Source organism: Myodes glareolus, chromosome 7, assembly GCF_982192425.1.
Source record: "Myodes glareolus chromosome 7, mMyoGla1.1, whole genome shotgun sequence".
In the NCBI taxonomy this organism is placed as follows: domain Eukaryota; kingdom Metazoa; phylum Chordata; class Mammalia; order Rodentia; family Cricetidae; genus Myodes; species Myodes glareolus.
In genome coordinates this window covers 7,709,434-7,731,527 of record NC_142032.1, presented here as the reverse complement: position 1 = coordinate 7,731,527, position 22,094 = coordinate 7,709,434, and the positions used below count along the sequence as shown (strand labels likewise).

The window sequence follows — 22,094 nt, the reverse complement described above, 5'->3', positions numbered from 1 at the left end:
AAGAAGAATGTAGAATGTACTCGCTTGTTTCACTGCTGATATTTGTAGTATGTGTCTTCTCTCTCTCTCTCTCTCTCTCTCTCTCTCTTTATCATTTCAAGTCTTGCATGTGTTATCAATATTGTTTTTTCCTAAACAGCCAATATTTACATTACTAGTCTCTATTCTGTCTTTAATTTTATTAAGTGTATTCTTAATTATTTATGTATACGCATATTTTTATTATCTAACCCCCAAGGTGAAGATTGCTCTGAGATTCTTCCTCTTATCCATTGTAAAAATAAATCTTAGCATGGGCTTTTTAGGTTGACCATATATATTTTTTTATGGTTAGAAAGTAGATGTTACATAGAATTTATTTAGCGGTTTAGTGGTAATAAGTGTGTTCATATAGTCCAACTATCATTATCCAACTACAGAACCTTTTCATACTCTGAGAACAACATTGTATGCCCATTAAACTCTTCCACCCTGTCTTCTTCAGAACCTAGTAGCTACTATACTTTCTGTCTATAAATAGAACCTCATATAAAGAGGATCATTTATTATTTATTATTTATTGTCCTTTTGTGTCTGGTTTATTTCACTTAGCATATTTTTCAAGGTTATCCAGTTTTAGCATGGATCGGAAGATCAGAATTCCATTCTTTTATAAAGAATCAAAATATTTATATATACAACATTTTGTTTATTCATTGACTTCTGAACATTTGAGGTTATACTTACTTTTTGGCTATGAAGAATGATGCTTCCATGAGTACTGTTTTACAGGTAACCGTTTTTATACTTTTAATTAGTCCCTGCTTTCAAAATTCTGTTTTTTTAAAGATAATTTCAGAATTCCCAGAGGTAAAATTTTGTTGTGATAACTGTATTTTTTTTAAATTCATAGTTTTTAAGGAACTAATCTACTGATTGCCACAGACTGTGCCAATTTCTATTCCAATCAGCTGAACTCAAAGTTAGAATTTTTGTGCTTGCTCTCCACACTTTATGTTTTCCAGTAACAGCTATCCTAATGGATATAGTGATAAAATGTATTGCTTTCACTCATCTGAGGTTTAGACACGTCGGCTGCCTTTGCCTGTGTACTGGCTTTTGTGCATTTGCCCCTTGGAAACCTGCACAACTTCTCAGTTTCTGTGTAGCACAGGCAGAAGGCTGTCTTTAGCTTGCAAACTTTCTATTTTAGTCTCCTACTGCCAGATTACAGGGTGTGACGCTGCTCAGATTGAGTCAAGTTTTAAATTGGCTTCTTTGGGACTGAGGAGGTCTTTATATATTCTAAATATTTCTGTATTTCTTATCAAATCCAAATGTTTTCTTCCACTCTTTTTTTCAGAGTTTTATAGTTTTTACTTTTTTCAGTATCTCCAAACCTCATACCTTTAATCTCAGTACTCAGGAGTTAGAGGCAGGTGAATCTCTGGATTCTAGATCAGCCTGTTCTATAGAGTGAGTTCCAGGAGAGCCAGAGCTACACAGAGATACCCTGTCTCAAACAAACATACATATCATGTTCATATCAACAAATCTATTATAAATAGAAAAAGGTATTGTATGAGGCCATTTGTTGGTTTCCTGGCCACCCAGACTCCCGAAATAACTTCACAGAAACTGTATTAATTAAATCCCTGCTTGGCCAAACACTATAGCATATTCCTATCAAGCTCTTACATATTAAATTAACCCATTTCTATTATTTTATATTTTACCACAAGACTCCCTACTGGCAAGGTTCCAATGTGTCTGTCTGTGGTGGTGGCTCTATGGCTTCTCACTGACTCCTCCCTCTCTCTCCCAGCATTCAGTTTAGTCCCCCCCCCCCCCAAGATCTACTCTATCCTATCACAGGCCTAACTAAGACAGTTTCTTTATTCACCAATGGTATTCACAGCATGCGGAGGGGAATCCCACATCAAAAGGGTCTTAACGTGCAGTTAATAATAAGAAATTTGAATTGTTAGTGTACCTCTTTCTAACCCAGAATGGGTAGGGGAAATGTACCTCATTTTCTATTAAATTGTGAAGGATTTTTTATTTAAAATATCATTTTAGTCATTTATATAGCACCAGAAAATGCATTTTGAGAGCATGCGTATATTTAGGTAAGAAGGTGTCTCTAATATCATGTGCTGAATTTGGTTATTTAAGCTAGTCAGTTTTTGAAAAATCTTAGAATATATTAGCATTTGTGCTCTAAATGTCTACTTCAAAGGAATATATGGCAGAATTAGAGGGTAAGGTGGTTTGTGAGTAGCTCAGTGACAGAGTACATGCTTAGTGTGTTTGAGGCCTGGGGTTCAGTCCCTAGGACCAAAAGACAGCACCAAGAACACAGCACAGAAGGCTGAAGGCCTTAGTTTATAAGCATCCTTTCCATTTCATTAGCTGTCAGTTTCTGAAGTAATTGTTTGAGAGTCTGGTTGAGCTGAAATTTTCTTTCAATACAGGACTGTCTGCAGCAGATAATTTACCGTTTTGAAGTACAGGTTGAGGTTAGGAATCATAAATGTACTCCCTTGCTTGCAGTATTACCTGATATATTCCTTAATGCTTATTATTATGTTGATCAATTTACAGGTGAATTATGTAACCTCATTACCCTGGATGTAGCTCACAATCAACTTGAACACCTTCCAAAGGAGATTGGAAACTGCACACAGATAACCAACCTTGACTTGCAGCACAATGAACTACTAGACCTCCCAGATACAATAGGTATGAGGGGAGAAGGAAGATTCTGATATCTATAACTACGTGATTATGGAAAGGACTATTTTTGATCCATTTTGGTAATACAAATTCAAAATTATCAAAGTAGTAGTAAAAGTTTTAGAATAGTACTTTAAATTACTTTTCTATTTCTTGGTAAAGGAAACTTAGATCTTAGGAAATGAATTCATTTGGGATTATGAAGAAGATAAAACATGGAGTTAGTGTATACTTACAGCAAAATGGAGGGATTTCTGTTTAGTTTATTTCAGAATGTCACATACTGTTATATCAGTGTAATCTCTTCTTTGTTAAAGTACTGCAGTGCAAAATAAAAGCAGTAATGTCTAGTTTTTAAAGCATAATGATATAACTCATAGTTGTTTATTTGTAATGTTGTGTTGGTAAGAGATGTTTTTAAGATGCTTAAAATATATTTGGAGGATTTTGCCAAACTGTAAACAGTTGAATTGAGCTATGATAATATTCTCACACTTGTGTAGTCTTGTTTTTTTTCAGTTGCCTAGAAATAGATATAAGCCAAAAAAGTTTTTTAAAATAAGTTTTGTTATTTAGAAAAATGTCATCTGCACTTGATTTATATAATCTGAATGACTATTTCTGAGGTGCTTTTAATAAAGCAGTTTAGGTTTAGAGTCTGTCTTTCTCAGTAATCATTTTGTTTTCCTCTGTCAGGTATCTAGAGTAATCATTTTAATAATGTCGTGGTCAGTGTATGAGGGTCTCCTAGCTGACACAAAGGTCTGTTGGTGTCTTGTTAGAGAACGAGCTCACCTCTGACTCACTCTGTTCAAGGAGCATCCCTGGAGGGCTCTACATCTGCAGGGTTTAGACGCAGCTGAACCCTTCAGGTGCATTTTCTGTTTGGGAAAGCTCTTGGGCAGAATTCTTCCCAGTATCTGATTGTTTCTGGGTTCTGAGTGTGTTTCCCGACTGCTAATATTAACCTCTGTTTTTTTAAGTCTTTGATTGTGAAGGATGTGTTCTGTTTGGGCTTTTGTTGTTGTTTGTTTGTTTGTTATAAATTATAGGAGGGAGTTGTTATCAACCTTTAGGTGGGAGGTATCTTTTATTTAATGATTTTATTTATTTATTTATTTATTTATTTATTTATTCAATCATTCATTCATCTATTTATCCATTCATCCATCCATTTGTTTATTTATTTTACATCCTGACCTTAGTTTCCCCACAAGTGGAGAGACTATCTTAAATAATATAAGTCAATAATTTACTTACAGAAAAGCAAGCTGAGATTTAGATATTATAATTACCATTTAACTTATGCCTTTTTAGTTCTTGGCCCATGGACCTTTCTATCATATTAGTATGTGTACTGGTAACAAATTAAATATTTATTATTTAAACTGGAAAGGCAAAATTGTCTGCATCATGTAACAGTTTATAGGAATGTATTTTTAAATTTAAAATATAAAAAGAACAGATGGATGATTCAGGATATTAGAAACCATAACAACTTTTCTCTGCTTTGTTTTTAAAGTAATTTAAGTGGCTAGGTTGGACAGAGAAGTGATCTCAGATGAAAAAGCATGGGGGGAGTATGTTCTGTATTTGTGAACATGAATATGTTAAGGCTGATACAAAAAAGAAACAAACACAATTCTTAGAAATGTCTACCAAGGAATTCGGGAGATGGACCTAGTGACTAAAGTGCTATACAGTCGTGAGGATCTGAGTTCAGATTCTGAGCACTCACATAAAAAGCTGCACACGATGGCATAACCCTGTAATCCCAGTGTTGGAGAGATCGAGTAATGGGGATCCCAGGACGTCATTGGCCAGCTGATTTAGGTAGCTAGTGAGCTTCAGGGTCATCGAGGAACTTTCAGAAAATGATAGGGAGAGTAATAGAGACACCGAACATGGACCTCTGGCTTCCGAAGGCCTGTGCACTAGTATGTTCTCCTCCTAACACACACATGTGCATACAAATGAAAAGATGTGTTACCAAATTAAATTAGTTGGAAAATGTTATATAATAAACACAAAGACCAAAATAATGACCTATATGTTAAAGTCGAAGAAATAACCTGGAACTAATAAAAGACAGAAATAATATAAGTTAAGATTAAATACAACAAAAGAGAAAAGTTTTGAAAAGAGAAGGTAGTACAGTGAAGAGACTAGTAAAATACAATTTTATATTTTCATGAGCTTGATGCAAATTCAGATAAGCCTCTGTCCCACAGTATAGGGGTCTGAACTTGGATCTCCATCCCTCTTAGTAAGTATATCAGCCACTGAACTGTCTCCTCAAGTCCCCAAAGTTTCTTTCTAGGGAATTAATGAGACCTGTCAAGACAGGTCTAAACAAAGGTTGGTTATTTCTTGAGTGAAATGATAGAAAAACATAAAACACAGATAATGAGGATAATAAGACTGGAATTGTTTACCAAAGTGAAATAATGGAAAAAGGCACATTCTCGTAGAATGTTGAAAATTAGATTCATTTATTTATTTATAGCAAATAGTCTCACAAATCATTATAAAATACGTTGTTTTGTCTAGTAAAGTTGCTCACCTATAGTAAGTTGGGAATGCTCCTCTTCATTGTTTGGGAAGTTTATATGAAAGTGGCATAGCTTGGGACTGGAGCGATAGCTCAGCCGATAAGAGAACTGGTTGTTCTTTCAGAGTTTGATATGGCAGCTCACAACCATCTGTAGCTCCAGTTCCAGGTGGATCCAATGGCCTTTTCTGGTCTCCTGCTGGAATTTAAGTGGTGCACAGATATACATGTAGACCAAACAAAGAAGCATACTAAACTATAAGGGGGAAAAACAGCTTTAATATTTGGTAAAATTTATTAGTGAAGACATTTTTTTCTTATTAATAATGTTTTAAAAACATCAATAGATGTGTTAATTTTTACCTTAGTATCTGTTTTTGAAAAGTACATAGTGACATGTTTAGTGTCTATTATGGGATGTCCCCACATTGAAATCAGTGTCTTAATTAAGTTTGCTTAATTTTGAACAGCTGGTTGAATAGTAAAGGAAAAGTAACTGCTTAATTTCAGTTTAACTTTTTTCTCTCTTGTGGTTGTCATGTTAAAAATAACCTAACAAAAACAAAATAAAAATCTTTTATGAAATCCATAATTTTACTTGGTCTTAGAAAGAAAAATTGTTGGTTTAGTCTATTGCAGCTAAGACAGGAGAGCAAACGTGGCCCACCCCAGGCTGTGTGTAGAGCTCAGGGTCCTGAGTCACAGCGTCTCTTTAGGCTGCTAGGTTGTTTCTTGAGCAAGTTCTAGCCAAAGGGACGTTGTTTTTGCCCTCTTATCTGTTGAGGAATCTCCTTCTTCACTCATTACAATGATGAAATATATATAGAAAATGGTCATTGATCCACTGTTTTTTTTTTCTCTCATAAAGCCTTAGCGGTGTTTAGTGTTTTTGTGAATTTATCTGTGTCCCTGTTTTGTTAAGGAGCAATGAGCAGACGTTGCAGCTATCACACTCACAATGCCCTGCACATAGAGAGCACAGACTGTGCTGGGTGGGAAGAGTCTCCTGTAGAGTAGGACCAGGGTCCTGTAGACCCACTTCCTTTGAGAAACCTTCTTTCTCCTAGTTCTCTTAATTATACATGTCTGTTTGTTTTTTAAATAGAGGTAATTCTTTGTTTTAATTTTTGTTTGTTATGTGGCTCTGGGGATTTGAACCCCTGGGACTTGTACGTGCTAATCAACCTAAATCCAGTCAAGTATTGTAGATATGATGACATCTGATTTCATCATTATTTTATTTTATGGGTATGAGTTTTTCCTGATCCCAACAGAGGCCAGAAGTGAGGATCAGATCCCTTGGGACTGGAGGTAGAGAAAGTTGTGAGCTGTTGTATGGGTGCTGGGAATCAAACCTGCTGTTCTCTGTAGACAAGACAGACAGTTGCTCTTAACACCTGAGCCGTCTCTCTGGCCCTTGACTTCATTATTAATCCCTTGTAATTAATTGTAATTGTAGACTTTATGTCTCACATGTTCTACATGATCAGATCACAAGTATGTATTAGAAAGCAGTGAAAATGGAAACATTAATAATAAGAATTTAAAATAATATTGCATTTATAGAAAATAAATTTGTTAGTTGCCAGGAGATAAAATAGTTTTTTTTTTGGGGGGTGAAGGCAAAGTTAATAATTAGTATTTATTGGAATGTTCATATTATAATCATTTCTCATGTATTGTTTATTACATAATTCAGTTTTGTCTTTTCTCATCCCACTGTGAGCTGTCAGCTGTATTGAGGCTCACAGCACTATCCTAGTATGTTGATGCTTTGATTGTGTAGCCGAAGGTTAAGATTTGGTGAGGAACTTGAGCATTTGGATTGAGCTCTGTTACATGTGCACATTTTATGTATTTTTTTCTTTTACATATTTAGAGATGCTCAGCATTGAAATCAGGGCTCCATACATGCTAGACAGGCACCCTGTCATCAGTAATTCTCAACTGACATTTGAGATGAACAACAACTTATCTGAAAAAGTTAGTGGCAAGCTTGATCTACATGAACAATGGTTCCCTTTGTTACTTTTTCTTAAAAACATGCTGTTATTACTATTTTTTTTTTATCATAGCCCAATTTTGAAAGTGTGGCTACAATGAGCAAACAAGAGCCACTCTCTCTGCCCTGTGGAGTTGCTGGTCCTGGAGCAGCTGCTCAGTTCTTCCAAAAGCTACCCTTCTCCCCCACCCTAAGTAGCCCAGTTGTTTGCACTGCTTTCTAGCATCAGCTCGTGTGAAACCATTCCTTTTTGCCAATAAGCACTGCCATTTAGTCCCTGCATCAGCAACGCCAAAGCCACTACAGCTCCTGAGCTGGGTGAAGAGGCAGAGGAGAGCAGAGAAGAGCAGCTGATGGCACTGGAGTCAGAGTCTTTGCCTTACTCCTGGTCGCATAGAAACCTCCTCTACTTCAAGAGTTCTCTGTGAATAGAAGGAAAATGTTAAGTCTTATTACAGCCTAATTTTGTTCCAAGGATGAACCTGCTTTTCCATAAAATATTGTGGGATTTCTGATAACCATTCTAAAATCAGGGGAGAAGGGTCTAAAGTAGAGTAAACATTTAATTTCTTTTTGAAATTTAGATAAAGAGAGGAGGATGCAACAAGACCTGCAGTCAAGGCTGAAGCACAGGCCAGTTCACAGAGGTCTTTGTTGCTCCAGACTCTGGAGAAATGTCAGAGATTGTGGTTATAGAGGCAAAGGTTATGCTGGGACTGGTGGTGCAGGGCATGGGGATCTCTCTGTGAGTTCAAGGCCAGCCTGGTTTCCAGAGTGAATTCCAGGACAGCCAGAGAGAAACCCTGCCTCGAACAAAACAAAAACCAACCGACCAAACACCCCCTCCCTCACACACACATAAAGGCTATGAGTGATTTCAGTGTAGCATTATCTATAATATGTTGGTTTTTTGAAGTAGTTGTATTCCTTTGGTTTTTGACATTTGGGATTTTTGCATTTCTTTTTAGCTTTTTTTTTCCAGTTTGCTTAAAAATGCACCTTTGATGTCATTTCATCTTTAGAATGGTGTATTCTTCATACTGATTTTTTGTTACTTTGTTAAAATAAGATTAAGACTGTTTTAAATAGTCTTAATCAACTGTTAACACTGAGCTAACCTAAAGATGTTTTACATTAGCCAGATTTGAAAGTATCTATTTTAATTCATAGCCATGTAATTTCACCATTCTTTAAACATTTGACAGCATTAGAAAGCAAGCTGTCAAAGTGGAGCAGAGAACAATTTATAGTCAAAGTGAAGCACTTAAAGCTGTTGGTGATTGGCAGTGATCAGCCTACATTTATACAAACTTCACCTGTGCTGGTTTTCTTAGCTGTGGAGTCTCAACATTAAAGCAGACCTTTTCTGATTTCATGGCTGCAGTTTAGCTTGTAGTTGGAACCAGTGCTGAAGAATTATAACAAATGTCAAACCTGTGCTGCCTCTTGTCACCCCCCCAAGCATAAATGAATATTGATATATCCTACTTAATTTCTACAATCTCTTTTACTTTGTTGAGAGTAATAAGATCTTTATGCGGGTGATTCTTTGACACTCTCTTAAATAAGCGATAAGGCATTTGCAGACATGAATTTCTCATGGGTCTTATTTTTAAAAATTTATCTTTTTTCTAACCCTCCTGTAAAGGAGGACAGAGCTTAGGTGCAGGAAGGGTAGAAGCTCTGTTCTGTCCTAGTTAACATTTATGAATTTCACAGCGACAGTTTTAGTTTGAAATATTTTAATTCTGGAAATCTATTGTGATTTTAAGGGTGAGATTTAGTTTGCTTCTGTTTCCTGGCTTTTGAGTGCTGAGCATTTATAAGTCCATCACCACACTGTTTGTTACTACAGAATGAGATTGAGAGACATTTAAAGCCTTGTGTTTGTCCCTTGCTCTACTGTAGAGAGTAATTTAGTAAGGCATGCCAGTTGCTTTAGCAAAATTATGGGGTCTTTCCATTCATTATTAACCCTTTGCTTTTCTGGTAGTCTTCAAAGACTGCTTGGCAGATGTTTCTGTGATATAAAAAGGCATCACAAGGAGAGAAAGAGATACCTTATATATTTCTAGTTCTTTTAAAAGATTTATTGCCTTTTATAGTCACAGTCGCTACTTGAGGGGAAATCCCATCTTTGCTGGCTTTATTGTGACAGTGGCCATTGGCAAGGAATAAAGTATAATCTTACTGCTTGTCCCGCAGAGAGTGAGTAAAAGAGCATGGGCTTTCACTTTGTGGAAGTGAAATTAATTTAGCTGTGTGGTCATCACATTCATAACAGTTTATAATAACTCTACCCTCTGACACATCTTGAAATACTCTGGTGTGTGCACAGATATATGTATGAAGGTTTTTATTACTGAATTTGTCTAAACATTCAAAACATGACAGTAGTTGAGTCATGATTAGATAGATACTGTAGTCACACGTACAAACTGCCTTATAGTTGTTAAATAGAATGAAACATATCAGTTCTTTACACATCTTTCCTGCCATGATATCCTTAAACTGGGAGCTAAATAACTCCTTCCCTCCCTAAATTGCTTCATGTCAGGTATTTGGTCTCAGCCATGAGAAAAGTAAGTAATTACTGCTTCTTAGCCATTGTTTTTTTGTTGTTGTTAAGATTTTTATTAAATGATTAATAAAATCATTTTCTACAATGATTTTTTTTCTACAAATTAAGTAAATATTTGTAGAACTTGTTGTATAATTCTTGTATTATGCTACATTAAGGCCACATTCACAAAAGAAATTTTACAAAATTTCTGTAATTTACTTAAAAAACTTTTTATTGATTCTTTGTGGATCACATCATGCATCTCAATCCCTCTCATCTCCCTGCCCCTTCGTATCTGCCCTCTGCCCTTGCAACCTCCCTCCAAATAAAACTTAAGAAAAGAAAAAAGAGGTCTTTGTCGTGGAAGCTGTAGTGCAGTCCAGTGAGTCACACAGTTTACCTTTTGCTTGCAACTGTTCATTGTAGCGAGTGGCTTGAGGCCTCTGGTCTCTGCTTCACTGTTCACACTGGGCCCTCACTGGGACTCCTCTTGGGTATCCTTTTGTTGCCCTGTGTTATGGAGATCCTGCAGCTTTGGATCTGCAGGTCTGGCCCCTTTACATGCTCCAGCAGTTCATAGATGGGGTAGATGGCGGAGTGAACTAACGCATGGCTCGGGTTCTGGGCCTGGATGGTGGCTGAGTGGGTCAGCCTGCCAGCTCTCCCTCATCCTCACCATCAGGATAGTTCTCCAGCATACCCCTGGCTAGTTCATCCTGTGCAGCTAGCAGCAAGGGGTGGGGCTAGCTCCACTCCCTATGCCCTCAGGGACCAGCTCACAGGTGCCCACACCAGCTGGGCCAGCATTCTTAGCTTTTTTATCGGATGTCACAGAATGGCTATCTAAAGCTTCAAGCCATGATCTATTTCTTGACCTTTGAGCTCATTTCTTAAGTTGATGATGAAAACGAATGCCATATTGTATTATACCCAAACATCTTACCTCTACATTTCATTTTTAAACTATAAATCTTCTTATATTCATTCATTCATTCATTTGTGTGTGTGTGTGTGTGTGTGTGCGTGTGCGTGTGCGTGTGTGTGTGCGCACATGCATGCTCATGCATGCAGAAGAGAGGTCAGAGGACAACTTGCAGAAGTCTGTTTTCTTCCACCATTGTGGGGTCCAAAGGATTAAGCTCAGGTCTTCAGGCATGGTGTCTAGCCTCTACCTGCTGAGCCTGCCCACTGGTCCTATCTCTGCATGTTTATATTTTTCTTCTCTGCTTATTCCTTTCTGCTGTACCAGGCAGAGATGTTCCTTTGCAATAATAGCTCTGGTTTATAAGGTCATTTTTGATCTTTCCTACTAGGAATTGTCTTCTATAAATATTCAAAATATTTTGTTCAGGCTTCTCAGCTACTATCATACTCTGACCATAACAGTCATTTGTAAGTGTCTTGAGAGAGTAGACTGTCTAATATTTGGCCTTCTGTATTGTAACATCTGGGTCAGTAGATGAGAGCCAGAGTCTTAAAAGTAGTCACGTAAGGAACTTTTGATAGGAAAAAAAAGTGGTTGTTCAGTTTTTCTCAGTTACAGAAAAGTAGATTTACCTCAACTATTAAGGTGTAGGATTAAATATTAAAGGTTAATCTTCAAAACTAGCTACATAATTTTGTGTTGAGATGATGAAGGAGAAACTAGCAAAGAGATAGAACAGATGAGTATTTTAAGGGTATAGAATCAGATTGAGCAACTTGGACAAGATAAAACTGGTATTAGGAATTATTTTCAATTCATGAAGTCTATGGTTTTTTTCTTTCTATAAGAGTTTTCAGAGGTCAGTCTGCTACCTTAATGTTTCTCAGTGTTTGCTCTGTTGTCATAAACTTAGAGCAGTATTCAGCTGTGGATGTTCTTTGCCTGGCTCTGCATTAGTGTTTTGGCAACAGAACTTATGACGATGTGAAAAGGGATACAGAAGTAGAAATAGGCATTTATAATTGGTGTGGCCCCCACTGATTCCAGAAGTATTGGCATAGTATTATGTGTAGTGTAACCGGTACATCAAGGAGTCAGTCGGAGCTGTGTTGTCTCAGAGTATAAAGTTGAGTTTTAGGTATCAAGAAACTGTCTTTGCAAATAAAATTTTTGGATGCTTTTATTCTGTTAAAGATTCAAATGTGTACTGTCTACAGGATTTCTTCCAACCTTGGCCTCACCTTTAAGGTACCACATATGTAGACAGAAAACAGATTGACTTAACAAGAATCAACTAAGTAAAATAGCCTTGACAGTTTAACCTGAAATGTTTTATTATGAATATTGCATACTTGAAAACAGATTGAAACCTAAGATATAATAACTTGGGTAGACTTACAAATATATATACAGATTTAAACTGAACTCTGAGGCTAATTGTCCTGTAAAGAAGCAGTTTTGGTAAACTGCATCACAAACATTCTAAAAGTGGTCTGTTCTAGGACCAAAGGTTGTAATAAAATAGCCTTTATGTGAGAAGAGAACATTTTAGTCGTGAGCATAAAGATTAGCCATCTGTGATCAGACCCTTATTCCCTAAGAGGTCACAGATGGGCTGAGATTAGGGCTTGCTGTGAAAGCATGAGGACTGGGGTACCGTCTTAGCTCTCAGGTGGCCATGCCGCAGCCTGTGCTTGTAATCTGGGAAGGTGGCAATGGAGCTTCTCCAGGACTTGCTGGCCAGCCAATACTGTCGAGTCAGCCAAATCCAAGTGCAGTAAGAAACTATCTAAGAAATAAGGTGGGGAGTAACTGAGGAAGACACACAGCGTCAACCTCAGACCTACACAGACAAGTGGGCATGCCTGTGAACCCACTCACGTGTGTGGGTACACACAAACCCATGTACACAATGAATTTTTAAAAAATCCACAAAGTATATATAGCTTTTAACTATTTGAACTAATAATATCAGACTCAAGAATTGTCTGCCTTTGAAACATAATTCTTTAAGGTTTACTTACTAATCTCAAGGTTTAGCTTATAAATGTTGCCATCTCATTATCTGGTTGAAGGACGTGCTAAAAAGCAAAAAACAATTAAAAATTAAAGACAGTAGCATCTCTGAGCCTTCAGGATACATTTTCACGTTTTCCTATTGTATTCTGCTATCTCCAGTTTTATTATTCTGCTTTTGTTGTACATGTGGCTGTCCCCATTCTGGCCAGTATATATTTAGTCATAATGCGGTAGAAACAATAGTAGAGAAGGTTTCTAGTATCTCGTTTCTGGTCTGTAAATTCTCTGGTATTTTGGAAAGGAGTCACTCCTGTTTTGTTTTGTCGCTCCATCCCCATTTAAAGTGGGTCCATCTTACCAGAGTGCCATCAGAAAGATACCAGTGAAACATCTTTAGTTAACTTAGAAATCACTTTAAGGCAAGGTCAACTTATTTTTGCTGAGTGATAGTTTTTATTGTTGCTTTTATATTCTGTTTTACACCTTTTGGAATCTTCACCAGAACTATAAATTCTCGGTGGCTCAATATCCCCACAGGATTGTAGAAAGAAATGTAGTGATGTAGCTGTGGAGTGGCTGCAGTCTAGTGGGAAGGCAGAGACGCCTGGCAGGGTGTCTGTGTTACAATTGATTAGATTTAAGATATAGACTCATGAGAATATATTGTGAAAATATAACTGTTACCATGACACTGTAAAGGATAAAAACTACTTTCAGGTGGTAATTTAGATGACCTCTGTTGCTAGTTTCTTCACTGAGAAGCAGGAGGTGAATAGTGACTGGGTGAGGATTGGGGGTATAGCAGCTGCTCTCCAAATACTGTCAAGGTTTGATTGATACTATGGTAGCTGTGTTAATTATCATAGCAGTGTTGTATCCTAGAAAGTTGGGTCATGTGATGAGCAGAATAAAATAAAATAGATACAATAGATTGGTAAAAGTACAAGGCTTCAAATATGTATCTGCAAAAGCTAACACATGACACAGTCATCCATTTCTGTAATTTCTAACATTGAGGAAACTGTTTAATGTAGGCAGCATTTGGCATTTTAACCTGACTATCCAGAAATGTCAGAGCAGTCGCTGTGATCTGTAGTTAGAAATGAATCAGTCATGACAAAGGAATATACCCAACTTAGTGGTTGTTACTGTTGCCCTTCTGAGTATCAAAACAAATTTATATGTGTTGTTTAGAAAGTTTTATATGAATCTTTTATGATAGTAGACCCTGTATTCACCCAGGGAGCTTACATGTAGCTTCCTATGTTTTCTTGACAATGAAGCTCAGAGATATCCGTGGGATGATGTTTTCACTGTTCATATGCTCAGTAGCGGCTAGTGTGTATACAGGTTGGATATACTTAGATATCTTTGATATCATAGCATTTGTATAAGATGCCCAGAATCATGTGTTATAAGTTAAATCCAAAGATTATAATTAATTTAGAAATTCCTTGAAGCTGTCTGTCTCATTATTTCTCTGTTACCAAGCCCTTGGTGTAAAGATCTGCTGAAATAGTACTTCAGAGTAACTAATGATTATCTAGTGAGTAGCTTATGGTAGTTAAAGGCTCATTAGATTTTCTGAATGATAAATTCTTTTTTCTTCTATTTACAGGAAACCTGTCCAGTTTAAATCGTCTTGGCCTGAGATACAATAGATTGTCAGCAATACCCAGATCATTAGCAAAATGCTGTGCACTTGAGGAGTTAAACTTAGAGAACAATAACATTTCTACTCTACCAGAGGTAAGAAGCAGATTAGAGGAAATAAAATGTAATTGAAACTAGTCTGCAAGAAAATGGAGGTAAATTAATTAGTTTTACAGGTGGATCCATAATTTGGTGATTGGGACTATTTAAACAGTGAAGATGTTGTCACAGACCACCATTAAAGTAAATTCCAAAAACAGAAAGTGTGTGTGTAGGAGCATACTGTTGTTTTAATGTGGAGAAGGTGAAACCAGAGTGAATGAAAGTCTTGCTTTAGTTGCTCGCTCTTTACTATGGAGAAGCAGTAGTTACACCTCTAAGAAAAAGTTTTATTTATTGTGAAGATTAATACTGACTATTACTCTTTTGTCACCCAATTTATTACCCTATTGATGTAGTAATGTCAAAGCCTGTTTAGTGTATAACAGCCAAAAAAGGATATTTTAACTCCTTATTTTAACTTGAATTATGTTGATTCTATTAGAAAAAAAACCAAAACATTGGTCTAGTAAGAAGTCAACTTCCATCCCCCCACCCCCAATATCTGCCTACTTTTGTTTTCTTTTGGTCTCAGTAGAAGAGACACCTCTCACTAATCATTGTACTCTGGAGCCATCTCCTCTTTTGTAAAAATTAGTAAAGATCGGTTTGTAGAATAACGAACGTGTTTCAATGTGATGTGAAATTATTCCCTTTCTTGTATTGAAACTAGTCTGCCAATAGTTCTGCAATGCAAATTTTTGGCAATGTGTTTTCTTATTTTATTCAAGCATAATACAGTACTCTAACAAACTAATTGAAGGGACTGCAGGCTTACCATTGATCTTTACAATTTCTTTTCTAAGTGGTATCTGAATGTGTATGTGAGAAGAGTGTGAATCTGTTTGTCTATTTCTGTGTTACTTTATATATGGAGACCTATTTGGATAAATATATCAGTTGATAAAAAGATTTAACTCATTTGATTTGTTTGCTAGGGGAAAAATACATAAAGTCACATCTTAATTTGGCTTGTTTTACTTTTGTTATGTGTGTTTTCAGAAAACAGCTTGGAGAGTATAAAGATGTTTCCTATGATTGCAGTTGCTAGGCTAGCCCACTGAGATTACTATGACAGTACCTTTCCTTAGCAGAATTGTAGCATTTACCTGAGATAAAGAGTGAAGTTCAAGGTAGGCGATCTAGCTCCAAGAACCAGACTGTCTGGATTTTTGTCCTGTGATAGTGATAATTCAGATGAATCAAGATGGGTGAGGTTATACTGTTTAATGTTATCCGCTTCTCTAATGACTCACCCTTAATAGATTAATTAGCACATTAAGTAGGTTTTTTTTTTCCCTTGGTGGTACTGGTGGCTTTTTTTCTTTTAGAGACATTATCTTGTAGTGTAGCCTTTTGAGCTGGTATTTGCTATGTAGCTCAAACTAGTTCTACACATGTACCCTTGCCTCAGCAGGATTCCTGAGTGCAGAAATTACATGTGTGCCACCATGTTCAGCTAAATTCTTGAGGAGCTTCCTTGTGTTCATCTTCTTAGATAAAGACTGGGTCCCTATAAAGTATAAACATTTGAAATCTATAATTTTATATACAGATTTATTATCAGTGAAGGAAGATTGATAATTATTCGGCTCTTAAGATATGGACATTACCATAGGTGATTATTTTCATGTTTAATATTATATAACTGAAATAAGTCAGTTTATTGGCATCTGTATTATTATGGTATTATAAAAATAAAAACATAGAAGCCTCTTTGTTCTATGTATTTATCCTTTTTTGCAATCTCTGATCAGACCTGACCTTTTTTCTTTTGTTTTTAAACAGGGACAAGGGATCCTACAAAGTTTTTTTCCATGCACTGGGCTTGGGAGTATTAAACCCTCTTTTTACTTGTGATAAGACATTATTAAAAATGACAGCTCTCTCTGGTCTGAATATGAAAGACTGTGTGTATATGTTTTCCTGTGCATGTTCTCAAGAGAGACACTGGGGAAGCCTTTAACTGACTTTATCCAAATATGAAAAATTAAGTCTTACTTAAAAAGTCATCTATGTGCTTTGGAAGTAGCAAATTTTCAGTGTATATGCGTGATTTTGTTTGACCGTAGACTAAGTAAGGAAAACAGAAAGATCCATTAGATGCCACTGAAAAGGCTTTCAGGCTGCTTTGAGATGATGAACCATGGCAGCAGTTTACAGGAGAGGCTCATTCCTGCAACCAGAGCTGGTAAAAATGAGTACATTTTTCTATTGGAAGACATCAGAGATTGGACTAGTATTAATGTAGACATATACATATAAAACATTTTAACATCACTAGGCACATGTACCCCAGGTCTGAAGCCAAGAACTGCACATCTGTGGTTTTATTTACTCTTCAGTATAACCTTTCTATTAGGAAGCAGGCATTATATAGGTAGGAAAAAGAATTAAGGGAGGTTTGGGGCCAAATATGTGATTAAATATTTATCTGAAAATCTGAAGAAGATGGATTATTTAATTTACTTACTGGAGTTGACAAAAACTGTTTGCACAAGTGTAAGGTTGGAGTCCACATCCTGAAGCATTTCACAGTTGACGCCAGAAGTGGGGGCTTGTCTAAACTCCCTTCTTGTTGCCCCTTCCCAGGATCAGAGCTCAGATACTAACATGTTTTCAGCTCAGTAAACAAAGTCAGTTGTTACAATAACGTTTGTGACCAGAAACCCAGGAAACCTTAATAAAATAGGTTGAAAATGTATTTTTTGAAATGACTGTCATGCAAAGTTTTCTTAATCACACACTTACCAGTTCTTTTACAATAAAAATGTTAAGAGTACCTTCTTAGTGTTCTAGATAAAGAACACATTTCTGTTTCTGCTCTCTTCCTTCATTCTGTAGTTATTTCATGCCTTTTGCTAGCCTTGCTATTTCTACTGATACCTCAGATTCCATCCCCAACTAGCTGATGTTCAACTACTCCAAGTTTGAACTAACTCACATCTCAGTCCAAAATTTTTTCTGAACTGTAGTCTGAGTGTGCCTTTGAGTGTCTTATTTCAAACTCCTGTTTCTAGTTATTCCAGTGTTCTTTCCTTTGAATACAGAAATTTAAATTTTAAGTATTTATTGCATACTAGCAAAACTGTGTGTTTTATTTCTGTTAATCTTCACTTGAGCTTATATGGCATCTTTATTTTACACAGTGAACAAACCATGGTTCAGAAAAGTAACTGGCTAAAACCACAAGGTATTAAAAGATAGAGATAGGAGTCAAAATTATCTTAGCCTGTAGCAGAGTTTCTCATGTTAGTGAGCATACCCATCTCCGGTGAAGTCTCATAATGAATATTGTGGTTCTGTGGGAGTGGCCCGGATCCTGTTAACATTCACACTGGATGCTGGATTTGATATCCCTTGACCCAGACTTTGAATAGAAAGAGCATCCTCTAATTTTTTACTAATGATAATGCAATTATATGTTACTCTTGATTGTTTTTCTTAATCTGTCTGTTTCATTCTTTAAATTTATTTTTAAAACATCTTTTCTCATTTTACATACCAATCCCAGTTCCCTCTCCCTCCCCGCCTCCTGCTTCCCCCACCCCATTCCTCAGAAAGTGGTAAGGCTTCCTATGGGGAGCCAACAAAGTCTGACATATCACTTTGAGGCAGGACCAAAGGCCTTCCCCACTATATCTAGGCTGAACAAGGTATCCCTCCAAAGAGAATGGGCTCCAAAAAAACCAATTCAGACACTAGGGATAAATCCTGGTCCCACTTCCAATAACCTCACAGACTGCCCCAACCACACAAATGTTCCCCACATTCAGTGGGCCTAGTTTGGTCCTACTCAGGTTCCGCCGCTGTCAATCCAGAGTCAGTGAGCTTTCACCAGCTCAGGTCAACTGTTTCTGTGGGTATTCCTATTGTAGTTTTGACCCCTTTGCTCATATTATCACTCCTCCCCCTCTTTGACCGGACTCTGGGAGCTTGGCCCAGTGCTTAGCTGTGGATCTCTGCATCGAGTTTCTTCAGTTGCTGGATAAAATTTCTATGGTGACAGTTAAGGCAGTCATCAGTCTGATTACAGGGGAAGGCCAGTTCGGGTACCCTCTCCACTAATGTTTTTTGGGTCTTAGCTGGGGTCATCCTTGTGGATTCCTGGGAATTTCCCTAGTGTCAGCCTCATAATAGCTCCCTCAATCAAGATATCTCTTTCCTTGTTCTCCCTCTCTGTCCTTCCCCCATCTTGGCTATCCCCTCATGTTTTCTCTCCCCTTCCTGTCTCCTCTCTTCCTCCCCTTCTACCCTCTTTTCTACTCCCCCTGCCCCCCCTCCCAATTTTCTCAGGAGTTCTTGTCTATTTCCCTTTCCAATAGGGGATCCATATATGTCTCTCTTAGGGCTCTTATTACCTAGCTTCTCTGGGGTTGTGGACTATAGGCTGGTTATCCTTTGCTTTACATCTAATATCCACTTATGAGTGAGTATATACCATGTTTGTATTTTCTGGGTCTGGCTTACCTCATTCAGGATGGCTTTTTCTAGTTCCATCTATTTGCATGCGAATTTCAAGATGTCTTTTTTTAAACCACAGAGTAATACTCCATTGTAGAAATGTACCACATTTTCTTTATCCATTCTTCATTTGAGGGGCATGTAGATTGTTTCCAGGTAGTGGCTATTACGAATAATACTTCTATGAACACAGTTGAGCACATGTCCTTGTGGTATGAGTGTACATCCTTTGGGTATATGACCAAGAGTGGTATTGCTGGGTCTTGAGGTATGATTCCCAATTTTCTGAGAAATCACCATACTGATTTCCAAAGAGGCTGTACAAGTTTGTACTTACCCCAGGAATGGAGGAATGTTCCCCTTATTCCACATCCTCTCCAGGATAAGCTATCATTGGTGTTTTTGATCTTAGTCATTCTGACCTGCGTACAGAAGCTTCTCAGTTTCAGGAGGTCCCATTTATTAATTGTTGCTCTCAGTGTCTGTGCTGCTGCGGTTATATTTAGGAAGTGGTCTCCTGTGCCCATGCATTCAAGGTTACTTCCCACTTTCTCTTTTGTGAGTTTCAGTGTGGCTGGATTTATGTTGAGTTGAACTTGGTTTTGTGCATGGTGATAGATATGGATCTATTTGCATTTTTCTACATGTTGACATCCAGTTATGACAACACCATTTGTTGAAGATACTTTCTTTTTTCCTTTGTATAATTTTTGCTTCTTTGCTAAAAATCAGGTGTTCATCGGTGTGTGGATTGATATCAGAGTCTTCAATTTGATTCTATTGTTCTACCTATCTGTTTTTATGCCAATACCAAGCTGTTTTCATTATTATAGTTCTGTAGCAGAGCTTGAAGTCAGGGATGGTGATGCCTCCGGATATTCCTTTCTTGTACAGGATTGTTTTGGCTATCCTGGGTTTTTTGTTTTTCCAGTGAAATTGAGTATTGTTCTTTTGAGGTCTGTAAAGAATTGTGTTGGGATTTTAATGGGTATTGCATCGAATCTGTAGAATGCTTTTGGTAAGATTGCTATTTTTGTTATATTGATTCTACCTCCCCAAGAGCATGGAAGATCTATTTTCTGGTATCTTCTTCAGTTTCTTTCTTTGAGGACTTTAAGTTCTTTTCGTACAGGTCTTTCACTTCTTTGGTTAGTGTTACCCCAAGATATTTTGTGTTATTTGCGGCTATTTTAAAGGGTGATGTTTCTCTGATTTCTTTCTCAGCTCTTTTATTATTTTTATATAGGAGGGCTTCTGATTTTTTTGAGTTGATCTTGAATCCTGCCATATTACTTAAGATGTTTATCAGTTTACTGTGGGTTTGCTGTAAACTCTAGATCATTGTAGTGATTGTCCCTGAAGGTGGTCATAGAACCAGCCTTTTCAAGCTGCAGTTTATCCCCTAAAAGCTATTGCTCTGTTTAAGGCAAATATTACCTTATTTCTTAATCTTACTCTTTGATTTTTACAGAGTCTGTTATCCAGTCTTGTAAAATTGAATAGCTTGACCTTAGCTAGAAATTGCTTCCAGTTATATCCAGTGGGAGGTCCATCTCAGTTTTCCACCATCTATTCCCTCAACATGGAACACAATCGAATCAACAAAATCCCATTTGGAATTTTCTCCAGAGCTAAAGTGTTAAGTAAGCTGAATATGAAGGTAAGTCCCTGTCTGGGTTGTGTGTGTGTGTGTGTGTGTGTGTGTGTGTGTGTGTGTGTGTGCTATAGTTCTCATTCATATTTTCTGTACTAGGGTGGAGAGTAGGTAATATCTTGTTGATGAAATCTATACTGCTAACAATCATGAGTTAGGACAATTCTTACTGCATAACAGATGTTTTCAGACTGAGCACACCTTTAGCAGTTTGTCCTTGAGACGAAGTCTTGGGTGTCTCCAGAAGTATAATGCTAAGGATATATATTACATAACTATCTATTTCATGAATGCCAATTTATGCCAAAAAGGTTTAACTTCTTAAAGTAATATATCTAATGAAATAATATGGAACCACCAAACTTGATGATCTAGACTAAGACAATATTAAATATTTATTATAGTATTCTCAGTTTATTTAGTAGAGGGCAAAGGATGTAAAACTCTCCTTCTACACAGGTTTAAACTGTTTTAAATGTGCTAGTTATTATTAAATTCCTAGGTATTGTGTAAGTACATCCTGCAGCACTTTTTAAGACAGTGTTTCTCTTTGGCTGTCGGAGGGATGGATGGATGACCCTCAGGTTCTTTACCTGGCCATATGCCCTTCAGTGAGAAGCTTCCAAATTGATAATGTGACTTTATAAGTTTACTGTGTAAGGAAAAAAAATCATGGAAAATTGTCAGTGCTATGATTTAATTTGTAATGAACAGATTTTAGGTCCAGAGAAGATAATGGAAATGATCACACACCTAATCCTGACTATAGCTGAGTAGGAATCCAGGAAACCTGGGTTTCTTTGTTTCTAGACAGAATGTTCTGTCATAGTATACTGCATGGTTTTGTCATTCTTTACACTCTGCACCATAAGTGTGGCCTTTAGTAATCTAAATCTGTAACTTTGTTTCTATACTTTGTCATGATAACTATTTGAGTGTATATGAGTAAGATTTTTAAGTGAAGATAATCTTAAAGTCCAAATAATATTTCTTAGTCTGTTCATGTGAGAAAGGATGCAGAAGTAATAAGTAGCCTTTCTGCTGAGTGCTCCTTGTGTAACAGTGCTGGTGGCAGACTTCTTGCATACCATGCACAAGGTCCTGGGTTCAGTCCCCAGCATAAGTAACAAGCAGTGTCTCAGTTTCTAATAGGTGTAGGCTATGATGAAGCAGGTGTTTGCTAGTTTTTCCCTTTGTAGATATGTTTTAATTGCTCTGCTGTTGTTAGAGTTTATCTACCTGAGGTTTTAGAAAATGAATGTGAAACTGATGAACTTTGTCTTAACATTCCATCAAATGTGATAAAAGATTAACAAAACTTTTTCTTGGAAATAAAAGTGAGACTTGAAAGTTTTTTCTATATATGTACTATACTTTTTTGTAATTTTAAAAACTACATTTGTATTTGTTTTTGTTTGCTTGAGTAACATAGCTCATAAGGGGAGGTCA

The 22,094-nt window shown here is 36.9% G+C and overlaps 1 protein-coding gene across 6 annotated transcripts in view; it reads left to right on the top strand.

The window, feature by feature from the left end:
- Window positions 1-22,094, top strand: part of Shoc2 (SHOC2 leucine rich repeat scaffold protein) — an 87,168-nt gene that overhangs the window by 58,767 nt on the left and 6,307 nt on the right. For 5 of the 6 annotated variants that reach the window (XM_048423414.3, XM_085694089.2, XM_085694090.2 and 2 more), the window contains exons 3-5: window positions 2,584-2,721; window positions 14,394-14,524; window positions 20,463-20,651. In XM_048423414.3, coding sequence (XP_048279371.1) covers window positions 2,584-2,721; window positions 14,394-14,524; window positions 20,463-20,651 — 458 coding nt within the window. The remainder of the gene's footprint in view (window positions 1-2,583; window positions 2,722-14,393; window positions 14,525-20,462; window positions 20,652-22,094) is intronic. The other variant, XM_087907807.1, reaches the window with a different exon arrangement.